Source organism: Macaca nemestrina, chromosome 6 (genome assembly GCF_043159975.1).
Source record: "Macaca nemestrina isolate mMacNem1 chromosome 6, mMacNem.hap1, whole genome shotgun sequence".
Lineage (NCBI taxonomy): Eukaryota > Metazoa > Chordata > Mammalia > Primates > Cercopithecidae > Macaca > Macaca nemestrina.
This window is the reverse complement of record NC_092130.1, coordinates 144,946,976-144,959,877: the sequence shown is the minus strand read 5'-3', so window position 1 is coordinate 144,959,877 and position 12,902 is coordinate 144,946,976. Positions and strand designations below refer to the sequence as shown.

The following is a 12,902-nucleotide window of genomic DNA, read 5'->3' as shown; positions in this document are numbered from 1 at the left end:
TGTAACTTTAAACACATTTTGGTTTGTGGTTTTATAAAAAACAATCTACCTTGAAATTTTAGGATATCCTTCAATGGAGATAGCAAAAAATAGCTTTAATTTGAGGTGCATACAAGAATGATCCTGGTAGATAAGTAGACTTCAGTGTGTTACAATCTGATATGCAAATCAAACAAATGTGTTTTTCAGTTTAAAAATTTAAATTGTTTTAAACCGAATGTAAAGAACACATTTGAAGAACTCCTAGAAACACCAGCTAGATGATCTACTTTAACCCCCTCTTTTTACAACTGTGGAGGATCACAGCCTTGCCCAAGTTTCACAGCTGATGTAGTAGATCTGGAACTGGAACCTACGATTTCAGATTTCTTGATAAGTATTCTTTCTCTAACAGCGCTAATTCTCTTAAAGGAATCTTGAGGTAATCAGGCAAAACTAGGGAGAAGAATGTTAAAAAGAATATTCGAGTGAATAAGAAAATAAGCACTCATAGCTCAGTGAATTCTATCTCATTCAGAGAATATTAATGGCATAGTGAATTTAGCTATGCACTTACTATTTGTGAGATAAAGATTTTTCTGTAATTCCCTATCCCCCAGGACATGTTTGCAGTTATACTGCTTTGACTTAAGAGTTGTATTTCAGGGTTGACTAAAAATCACAATAACCAAGTCCAACTTTAATCTTTATGTTGCTTAAAGACATTTAAGGGGATATCATATTAAAAGCATGTTTGAGTAAAAAAAAAAGTACTTTGCTAATTAAATAACACTTCACACTATCATTCTTAAAACTGAAATAGAACTAAACTGTTAGTGATTATTACCAATTGTCACTGACCTTTCTCTACCAATTCTCTGTTCAATGGAAGACTCAAATTTCCTTGTCGTTTTGCTATTGAAAAAGGAAAGGGGGAAAGTATGATTAAAATGTATATGTGTTATAAATACATATATATTATATAACATAATAGCTAATATAAAATAGCATGTATACATTATATAGCATATTATCATAAACAGTAGTCCCCCCTTGACCTTATTAGCACTTTTGCTTTCCATGATTTTGCTTTCTTCCAGTTTCAGGTACCGGCAGACAACCATGATACAAAAATATTACATGGAAAATTATAGAAATCAACAATTCATGTTTCAAATCGCACATCATTCTAAGTAGCATGGTGAAATCTCACGCAGTCCTGCTCTAACCCACCTGGGATGTGAGGCATCCTTTTGTCCAGCTTATCCATGCTGTGCATGCTACTGGCCCATTACTCACTTAGTAGCTGACTTGGTTATTAGATCGACTGTCATGGTATCATAGTGCTTGTGTTCATGTCACCCTTATTTAACTTAATAATGGCCCCAAGGCACAAGTAGTGATGTCGGCAAATGAGATATGCCAAAGAGAAGCCATAAAATGCTTTCTTTGCACGAACAGGTGAATGTTCTCAAAGAAAAAGGTCATATGCTGAGGTTGCTACGATTTACAATCAGATACATGAATCTTCTATCCATGATATTGTAAAGAAGGAAAAAGAAATTAATGCATAGTATAAGGGTTTGGTAGTATCCAAGGTTTCAGCATTCACTGGGGGTCCTGGAACATGGGCCCTGCGGAAAAGAGGGGACTACTGTAATAGCTGTTTTGGTACTCACCAATATTTAAAACATCTTCTACTGCCTGAGTTGCAACCCTGTTAATATTGAATGACCTAGAAACAAAAATCACAAAATTTTTAGTTTTAATTCTAAAAACATGCTAAAAATCACAAATGAATAACCTACTTAAAATATAGAAAATTCTTAGAAATTGGAGAAAGTTCTAAATGAACAAAGTTAAAAACTGGTAAATAATGTACTAGTATGGGTATGATGAGACAAGTATTTTCGTACATTTATGGGAACAGAGATATTGCAGTTGGAGAGCAATTATGCACTATCAAAATTAAAATGAACATATTCTTCAATCTAGTAACTTAACCTAAAATATACCTCCATCTATAATACACAAAGATAGGTACAAAAATTATTAGCTGAAATGCTCTTTATAACAGCAAAACAACTCAAATATAGAAACCCACAGAAAGTTAATTAAATAAATTATAGCTACTCATTGATATTAAAAATAATACAAATATATGTGCTGATGTGTAAGGATAACCAAAATACTAAGTTAAAAAACAAAAGGCATCATATAGTGTATATATTGTTTCATTTTAAGAAAAAAATATATATATATAGTATGAATCTAGAGATAAGCACTACAGATACGAAATGAAAAGGAGACTAGCTTTTTGCTGTATACCCTTTTGTACCTTTTAACATATTCTTTAAGTATTAAATTATACTTTAAGTTATAAAATAGTTTCCTTAAAGGGAAGAAATATTCTACATGTGCAATGCCTTGCTTAACCACTAAAAACCAAGCATTAATACACACATGAATAACTTTTCAAAACAGTTCTGTCCTGGGGGTCTATAAAGATCACTAAGAAAAGGTTGTTTTTTTAAAAAAAAAATTCCCAGTAATTTTGAATTCTTCTACTGCCTCATAACTCTTCATACATGATCTCAACAGATAATCCCAAGGAACAGGAATAACATGAGTCAACACAACTCTAAACCTAAATCACTGTCTCTCAACTTTTTGAGGGAGGGAGAATAAGAGATACTCTTATACCTGCTAACCCTGTACCCTTCATGTTTGGAGAAATGCAAAAACATGAGAACTTTTTTCTTAGGTCTACAACCTTCACCACTCTAAGAGTTCCCATTTAAAATCAGATACAACCTCTACTACCAAACTGGAAGACAAACTGAGTATCACATCTTCATCAACTACTAAAGCTCCATTTCCTAAAAACACATCTTCATCCTTACTTTAAAGTCTGGTAGGGCAGCATGTATGGAGAAAAAGGACTGAGAACAATCTTAAAAAGAAACTAATTGAAATATATGGTGATCTGGCTCTGTAGTACTTCTCCCAATGTACGGAGTAAACCTGATTCCCCAATGACCAGAGAACTGACATGATAATGGGACAATTCAGAGACATTTGCTGTGTAATACCACCCCTATATCCTGTCTCCTGTGGAAGAATTTTTGGAGATGCAGACACGGAATAACTCTTCCCCAAACCTGTTTTTCTTCCTGAACGCATATTTTCTAGCCCTTCATGCCACATAGTCATGTGACTGAGTTGTAGCTAATGAAATCAGAGTGGACATGATGAATAAAACTTCAAAGCCTGGCTCACAGCCTCCCATGGGGAGTCCCCATGCTCTTCTACCTTCTGTAGCAGAGCAACCGGAGGAGCTATGTTTAGAAGGTGGTAGAGCCACGTGATGGAAGAACTCTGGCTCCTTGAATAACCACTTACAGGGAGCTGCTTGCCAATCAGGAACACTCACTGCAGACTTTAAAAGAACAAGAAATAGACTTGTACTGTGTTAAGCCACCGAGATTGGTGGTTTATCTTTTATAACAAATAGCTTACCATGAGTCATACATTTCCACATTTCATATTAGAAGTAAAGACTAATTAAAGAATTTCATACAAGAAAACAAGCCCCTCTCTATCAAGAATTAAAAGAGAGAAAAATAGACTATTCTAATCTTTTCTTTCCAGTGAGTCTTCAGAGGTCTATGGTTTATAGATAGGTTTAAAATTTAAATCATGACTTCACCATTTATTAGCCACATGGCTTTGGGAAAGTCAGTTAACTTATGAAACTTTGGATTCTACTTATGAAAATAAAATCACCTACTTCCAGAGTATTTGTGAGAATTGAAACAAGATCATCTAATTAGCTTGGAACAAAATATGTGCTCAGAGATGGTAGTATGATAAAAACAAAAATTATTAATGTATAGAAATATACAGCTTTTCCCCAGCCCCTCTGGCTCCTAGGCTTCCCTTCTCTTCCTACATTTCTTGAAGAGAAAAGGACAAAAGATGAATGGGAATTGCAGTAGAGAACATGTTAGATGCAAGCAAGCTGCATGGGGCTTGGTAGAGAAGAGACTGAGTAACCAAGGTGGCAGGGATAGGATATAGCTTGTGAGAAAGACTTTTATACTAGAGCACAGGAAATAATAGAAAACTTTAACAAGCAACATAGAGAAGGCTGAGATTTTAATCTAACCCATACTTATCGAAATGCAACATCAACACAGGACTCAACTACTGGGTGCATGTGGGAGGCGAGGAATGCTTTAAAAGCATTGTAGTGGCTGTCATTCCTTATGCCCCGAAAGGTTGAAAACTTGAACTATCAAAATCTATCAAAATTACACCCCTCCCCAGACAGAAGCCCCATTGCCTCTAGCAGAAGCACTACTTCACTGAGATTAATTACAAATTTATCTTGATAATTCTTCAATACAACCTAGTGACTTTTCTTTCAACTATGTGACCTCTATAGACAGCTCAGAACCCCTCCCCCTTTCCATTTAAAAACTGACCTTCCCTTGTGAAGCAGCACAAGTAGTAATGACAGTGAAAAGGGCACTGATTTTGCAGTCCAGCACACCTGTACTTATATCCAGGTTCTGACTCTTACTTCTTGTATAACTTTGGCCTAAATTATCCTTGCTAACCTTTAATTTACTCGTTTATAAAATGGGAATGCTACTACTTTCTTCCAGGATTTCTAAAAGGATTAATTAATATATAAAAGTACTTAGCACAGTACAAAGTAGCAGGGGCTATATAACTGATAGCTTGTATTACAATGCATAAAAAATAAACATACAGAATCACGGAAGTTCAGAAGGCAAAGTAAACTTACTATTTTATCAGTTCCAATTCCTGCATTTTGCAGACAAGGAAATTTGTACACAGATGTAAAGCTAGTCTGTGGTTTAACCAGGTCTCTTAACTTCCAGGCCAGTACTCTTTTCAATTATACCATTTTGCCCATTTTTTATGATAAGAATACTGGGTAAAGACAATCTCTATTTCTAACAGAAATTTCCATTTCTATTTCTAATTTCACTCTAGTTTTCAAAAAGTAGCATAGCATGTTCAACAGGAAAGATGCTATCATCATAAATGAAAGCTGTTAGCTGTAATGTTTTCAACTTAATCTATGAGATGGTTACAAAATAATTTTATAACATATTAAAGGATTAATTTTTTTCACAAAATTATTGGAAAATTCATTTTAGAAATGTTCCTTTCACTGGCCTTCAGGAAAATAAATTATTAACCTATCTTTTAAAATGATACTTCTTATTTTTTCCAAAAGACTATTTGGCTATTTTTTTTTTATTGAATACTTATGAATTAAATGACATGATATCTGAAAAATAACTTCAAAATAAATAGAACAAAAGTAGATAGATAGGGGTACAGAGGCAACAAGATTGGGCATGTGTTGATAATTACTACTAGCTAATGGTATGTGGGGATTCATTATACTATTTTGTCACTCTTATTACAAATTTTTCATAATAAAATAGTTTAAGAAGTCATGCTAAACAAGTAGGAAATAAAACTCTAAATCAAACTATCCAAATGTAAGAGTTTGATAAGCATTGTTTTAGCTATATACAATTGTGAGCATATAGTCATTTACTCAAAAAATACTTTTTGAGTGAATACATATAAGGTACTGTGCACACAAAAGATTAAGCAGGAAAAAAAAAAAAACCCTAGTCACCATCCCAAATCCATAAGGTTGCTTTAACTAGCTGGGTACTAGCATATTAGATAACTAATAATGTAATAACGGCTATAACAGTGCTATGAGAAAAAGTGTTAGGGAAGGATAAAAATGATTAATTCACTGTCTTTATGAAAGAGGTGAGTGCTAAAGATTTGCTAAAGAGAATGACATTTCAAGACTGAATTTTCAGCCAGTGGATAGAAAGTGGAGTGTTCAGGCATTCAAGGCAGGAAGAAGTTGCACTGAGCAAAAATAAAAAGCCAAGCGAGAACAAGAAGCGTGCTGAGAATTGCAAGGAGCCGTGCCAATTCTAGTGTGCCATAGGTGGGAGTAAGGGTAGGGCAGGAATAAGGCCAATAAGATCACTAAGGTCATATGATAAAGGGCCTCAAATGACAGATTAAGCAATCTGAACAGAGGTCAATGAAACTTGTAAAGCAGAGAACAGAGAGATTTATCTACATTTTAGAAATATTACTCTGTTTTAGACACTGGAAAGGATGTGGAGAAATAGGAACACTTTTACACTGTTGGTGGGAGCGTAAATTAGTTCAACCATGTGGAAGGCAGTGTGGCGATTCCTCAAGGATCTAGAATTAGAAATACCATTTGACCCAGCAATCCCATTACTGGGGATATACCCAAAGGATTATAAGTCATGCTACTATAAAGACACATGCACACGTATGTTTATTGCAGCACTATTCACAATAGCAAAGACTTGGAACCAACCCAAATATCCATCAATAATAGACTGGATAAAGAAAATGTGGCACATATACACCATGGAATACTATGCAGCCATGAAAAAGAATGAGTTCATGTCCTTTGTAGGGACATGGATGAAGCTGGAAACTATCATTCTCAGCAAAATATCTCAAGGACAGAAAACCAAACACCGCACGTTCTCACTCATAAAACATCAGAACACATGGACACAGGGAGGGTCACACACCGGGGCCTTTTGTGGGGTGGGGGACTGAGGGAGGGATAGCATTAGGAGAAAGACCTAACGTAAATAAGGAGGTGATGGGTGCAGCAAACCAACATGGCACGGTGTGTACCCATGTAACAAACCTGCACGTTGTGCACATGTACCCCAGAACTTAAAGTATAATAATTTTTTTTTTTAAAGTAAAAAAAAAAAAAAAAAAAAAAGGAAATATTACTCTGTGTAGTGCAGATGACAGCCTCAAGAATAAAAGGTAAGGCACAAAGAATATTCACTAAAAAGGTGCAGGCTTGGACCAAAGTAGCAGCAGTAGAAACCCAAAAAGTGGACTAAGATTTCAGAAGTACAATGAACAGGATTTCGAGACTGGGATATATAGAGAGGAGAATGAAGAATGGAGGACTACAAAGGTAAGAACAAGGTTTTGAGAAATCATGTTTTGCTTTTTTTCTCTAGACATGGAGTCGGGTAAATGCTGATGGTATTCAGCAATATAAAGAACACAAAAAGAAAAACTGAAGACAATAAATTCAGTTCTGAATGTGTTGAATCTGAAGTGTTACTAATATCCCATCTGGCATGTAATTTTAGAATATGAGTTTGTACTCAGGAGAGAAGGTATGTTTGGGAGGCATCTGTGAGGAATGTACTAAGAAGACGAGACTACCCAGAGGGAGGTTATAGAGTAAACAGGACATAGGATGCACCAGGTTATCTCCAGTTAGGCTTCTAATATACAAACCTCCAGTCTATTTTTGTTTATTGTACTTTGTATTCATTTTCTTACTATTATTTAAAATATTTTTCATTTTTAAGAAAAGATAGTCCCAAAACCACTTCTCATTTCCTTTCCTTTACAAACCTAGTGCTCAATAATGACCAAATCCAGGCTGTAACTGTAATCCAAGAAGTCAAGGCAGGACTACTAGACCCCAGTGATGAATGAAACAGAAACTTGGCCTACCTACATAACACCACCAGGACACCTCTTGCGTATTACATGCCTTAGATGTGCCAATATATTACATTACTAAAAATATTTCACAAAACTTGATAAGCAACATCCCAAGTTACTTACCAGGCTTTTGATCCTGTTCCAGTACACAAATTGAGCCCTGAACTCTTCTGTTTTTCCCATGGACCATCATCAACTGAAATCTCATAGTAGGAAGCCCTGTGAATTGAGAATATAAAACTGTTTGCTGAGCTTATGGTTCAGCATAAGCTGAAGTAAATAAGATAGTCTTCTTCAGAACTAAGGAAATCTTAATTAAGTCAGCTTACCCAAGAAATACTGGACTTAGTAGGCACACACATCATGATGCTAATTCCAATACTAATTAAGTGAAAAAGTTAGAAGAAATAAAAAACAAAACAAAACAAAAAAAAACTACATGTCTGCATGCCTGTCTGATTTATATATTCCCTTCTGGCAATACTTTAATATTTCAAATAGGGGCTTCTTGCAAATTTTTGGCTAGCATTGTGCTATTGCTCTTATGGAATCTAACATACACAGAGCCTCATTTCAGAATTCAAAGAAGAAAATACTATTCTTAAGTGAGTTTCATTCTTGGTAGCTAGTCCTTAATATATTTTAAAGCTGATTCTAATTCTTAAAGTTATTAATAGTTTCTACTAAACTATTGTTTCTTAAGCTACATGCTAATGTACCTTTTGAATTAGTAGTAAGCTAACAGAGATTAGATAATAAAGCTGTAAAGAAAATTCTCAACCAATACTGGATTAGTGGACAAAACTAGAGATAAACCAGAACTATAAATTTCTTTGAGATTTACATTTCTTAAAATATTTCATTAATATGAAATCAAATGAGTTTTCTGGCACTAGCAAAAATGGCACTATTCTTTAACTCCATGAATGCATAAATGATTTGTAACTATTCAAAGAACTTTTGAAATGTCTAAAAGCCTATTTTGTAAACTCTATCTTAAAATAATTGTGTCACTGATCAACAGTGAATTTTTTCCTCCAGCAAATAAAAAAGTTAAAACCATAATAAAATACAACTTTTCAAAATAATAACAATTACTGGACATGCTTACAAACACTACCACTGTGGATAATTTATCTCTTATTCTAACCTTTACAGTTTATCCTGTAAGCTCTTAATTTGTGAGGGCTTTGCCTAATACAACTCCTTTTCACTTTTTTCTCTATAGTCAGAATTTCTTATTAAAAATAAAACATAGCAGGCCTAACATTCACATTTAATCTATTTCATAGCTTTGTTATATCTTCCTAGAAAACACACACATTAGGAGCCTATTATGTACAGACAAGCCAGCCAAATCCATAGAAGTGGCTGCTACTATGCCAGAATCAAGTAGAAACAAAAGAGATTAAAGGTAAGGGCGCATGGGTAGAAAAGAAGCAGAGGCAGAGAGAAAGACAAGTACAGTCAGGTGAGAGATGCTGAGCCCAAAATAATGAGCAAATTTAGTGTCATTCTCACATGCAAGTTTATCAGGATTAGTCAATTCATAGAATTTTTGTTTCAGGGAAATTATGTTTTTAAGGCAGCAATAAAACTCACAGTCCCTTTAGAGTGGGTATACTTCTTCTTAAATTGTCCACTGCTACAGCCCAAGAATAAGACATTCTAGGTTAGAACAAATAAGAGAAAAGAAAACAAAATTGGGCCTTTAAAATGTTCTTAAATCTAAGAACATTATAAATGAGGCAGGAATAATATTGCTGCACTTCACATTTTCCAAGCAAGGCACTTAAGTTTTCAGAGCATAGTGAAGCCTCAATACAGAATCTAGAATCAGAAATACTGGGTTTACGTTACAGTTCTGATGCTAGCTAATTGTATGACCTTGGGCTAGTTATTTGAACTCTCCAAATCTCAATTTTGTCACTAATAAATACAACTACCTTTCTCACAGGGTTGCTATGAGCATTAAATGAGATAGCACATACAATATAAGCAGTGCCTGGCACATAGCAGGCATCCAATAAATGTTCATTTCCTTTCTGGCTAAGGGTCTATGTCATAAAATCTTTAAAAGTGAGTTATAATACCTGCAGTAGTTAAACTGTTTTCAATAGCATCAGAAGCCAATCCATTGCTGTCCTTACTTAGTAAAACCATAAGGTGAGACATCAAAGAACACAAAAAGCAGCAGCATCAGTTATTTATGAGATAAACCAACCAGATCACTACTGCCACAGAAAATAAAAGCATATGATTGAAAATCCCCTCAAGAAACTTCAGACTCCCCCAAAATCTATCAACTGATGCCAGTTTTCCTCCATATATAAGTTTTTAATTTTTTAGTAAGTATAAAATTATAAAGCAAAGCTAGCTCTCAACAGTTACCTTTAAAATACACAAACAGAATAAAATAAGCCATTAAATGGCTTCCCTGAAGGAAGCATAAACTCACAAAACATTTTTATCATTGCATTTATTTAAGGTAGACTTTCTCCAATCTCATTTAAAGTTCTTCCTCTCTTCTCTATCTTGTCTTTAGAATAATGACAAGATTGTATCACTAGAGTTAAATTTTTTCTTCTCTCGTCTACCACATACTATCTATAATTCATGTCCGTATTGCTTCAAACTTTATATGCAGCAAAAGAGAAAACTTTATATATAGCATAAGTCTTGCTGTGTTAAAGTATATTTTTATACTTTACTATATTTTTGTTTCCTAAATATTTTATCTTCGAATAATAAATTTTACTTTTAACTTTTTTAAATTATGTATTACTCTCCAAAAAATTAAGATACCACTACCTTTGTTATTCATCTTTACATCCCTAGTGACTCACATATTACACACAGCACATGCACAATGTATTTTTGTTAAATATTACATAAACAAAATAATTACAAATCAAAAAAACTGGTCAAACCATTCTGCTGAATCAAACTTCAATTCTTTTTCAACACAATCCGAGTTGAGTCATTGGCTACAATGTGAGTATCTTTTTTAGTTAAGACGAGTTTTTCTCACTATAATTAAAGTTCTTATGAAAGGATATGACTTCCAGCAAACAAAATTCAGAATTTATGGAACTCTTAGTAAACTAGGGATCCAACAACATAATCTTCAAAGGGTCACTCACATGGTTCTAATAGCAGGAAAGTAGCAAATAAAACTCATCTCTAATTTTCTACCCTTAATTTACTTACATCTACAAGGATGAGAAGCCAGGTTCTAAAGTACTATCAAGAGTTAACTTTACATCACAGTAGTCATTTTATAGCTTGTCACTGTGTTCCACAAAAATGTTTTGCAAAAAAAATTATGTTGATAATGTAAGCCTAAGTTATATTCAAGTCCCACAAAACAGATTCTGCCAGTAATGAAACACATATATTTTTACACTCCTAATAAGGAACTACATTAACCTTAATTTTTGCAATAATGGTTACAATCTTGAACTGTGCACTTGCCTTATGATGTGTTACACTAAAAAGGATACAACATCAACTATGGAGCATTGCTGTCAAAAATGCCTAGTCCGAATCTAACATGAAAAAAAAAATCATACAAATTTAAAATAAGGGATATTCTGCAATCCAACTGGCTTAGACCATTCAAAAATATAAATATCATGAATGACAAAACAGGATGGAAGTGTTCTTAATTTTAAAAGGCCATGATAGCCAAATGCAATGTGTGATCCTTAATTGGATCCTGGATAAAAACAAGCAAACAAATTATAAAAACAAGCAAGCAAACAAATCAGCTTTAAGAAGCACTAATTAATAGGAAATATTAATATGAACTGCCTATAAAAGTTTTCTATCAATTGCAAATTTATACTTAGTATATTACTCTCTTAAATATTTATAAGCTGGGAACAGTGATATGCACGACTAGTCCCTGCTACTCAGGAAGCTGAGGCAGGAGCATAGCTTGAGTCCAGATTTAAAGGCCAACCTGGGCAACATTCAGACACGGTAAGATGCCATCTCTAAAAAATAAAAATAAAACATTAATAAAGCATCTGGCCAAGTGCAGTGGCTCACACCTGTAATCCCAGCACTTTGGGAGGCTGAGGTGGGCGGATCACCTGAGGCCAGGAGTTTGAAACCAGCCTGGCCAACATGGTGTATCGGGGGAACCAGCCCCAATATTTAAGAAATTATAAGAGTATTGATTGGGGAAGTGATAAATGTCCATGAAATCTTCACAATTTATGTTCAGAGACTACAGTAAAGACAGACATAAGAAATTATAAAAGTATTAATTTTGGGAACTGATAATGTCCATTAAATTTTCACAATTTATGTTCTTCTGCCGCAGCTTCAGCCAGTCTCTCCGTTTGGGGTCCCTGACTTCTCGCAACAATGGTGAAACTCCATCTCTACTAAAAATAAAAAATTAGCCAGGTGTGGTGGCACGTGCCTGTAGTCCCAGCTACTTGGGAGGCTGAGGCAGGCTAATTGCTTGAACCTGGGAGGCAGAGGTTGAAGTAAGCCAAGATCACGCCACTGTAATTCAGCCTGGGTGACAGAGTGAGACTCGGTCTCAAAAAAATAATAATAATAATAATAAAGAAACTATATAAACAGATTAAAGGCTCTGGGATGCAGTACAATAACTTTATTTAATATAGGGTTTTACAAACTTTTTTTGCTATACAATGTTCTTTCCCTTTAATACATATTAACGTCTATGAAGGTTTTGGAAATATTTCATTAAATAATGAACTGCCATTACTTACAAAAGATTATTCACAAATCTTAGCCAGGTTGTAGAAATGGAATAAATATCCAAAAGCACTAAAACATTAAATTCCATGCTCAAGATCACTGGTTTAAAAGTACCTGGATGACAGACTCTCCCCAATGAAGACTTCATTTAGTGCTCTCACTGGCAGAAGTTGCGGTCCTGAAGCTTCACACCCTGCATGTAATTTAAGACAAAGAAAATCCAAGATAGCTCCTTGATTTCTAGAAATGTTATAAAAAATTTATAAAACATTACAACTTTTATATTTTTGTTTTTAAAAGAATCACATACTTTAATATAGTTAACATTTAAATTATCTTTTACTTAAAGCATCCACAACATAAACCTTGTAATGAAGGCCCGAGTCTCTATCCAAAATAAACCTTAATTCTTCTTAAAGCAATTTCTCAAGAGTGATGAACTATATTTATCCATCTCAAAAGATTCTTGTTGTTACACTTAGTTTTATCTTGGAAGCTTCAGAGATATAACTTACCAAATAAAACAAGAACTATTTTGGATTTAAGCAGCAAATGACATGCATGGCTTGGATGATGGAAACCAA

At 34.2% G+C, this 12,902-nt stretch overlaps 1 protein-coding gene across 3 annotated transcripts in view; it reads right to left on the bottom strand.

Moving 5' to 3' along the window:
• LOC105473078 (NAD kinase 2, mitochondrial) overlaps positions 1-12,902 on the bottom strand; it is a 45,416-nt gene that overhangs the window by 6,615 nt on the left and 25,899 nt on the right. For 2 of the 3 annotated variants that reach the window (XM_011726703.3, XM_011726701.3), the window contains exons 7-11: positions 12,433-12,511; positions 9,181-9,246; positions 7,702-7,797; positions 1,659-1,714; positions 841-894 (exon numbers count right to left, since the gene is read on the bottom strand). In XM_011726703.3, coding sequence (XP_011725005.1) covers positions 841-894; positions 1,659-1,714; positions 7,702-7,797; positions 9,181-9,246; positions 12,433-12,511 — 351 coding nt within the window. The remainder of the gene's footprint in view (positions 1-840; positions 895-1,658; positions 1,715-7,701; positions 7,798-9,180; positions 9,247-12,432; positions 12,512-12,902) is intronic. The other variant, XM_011726702.3, reaches the window with a different exon arrangement.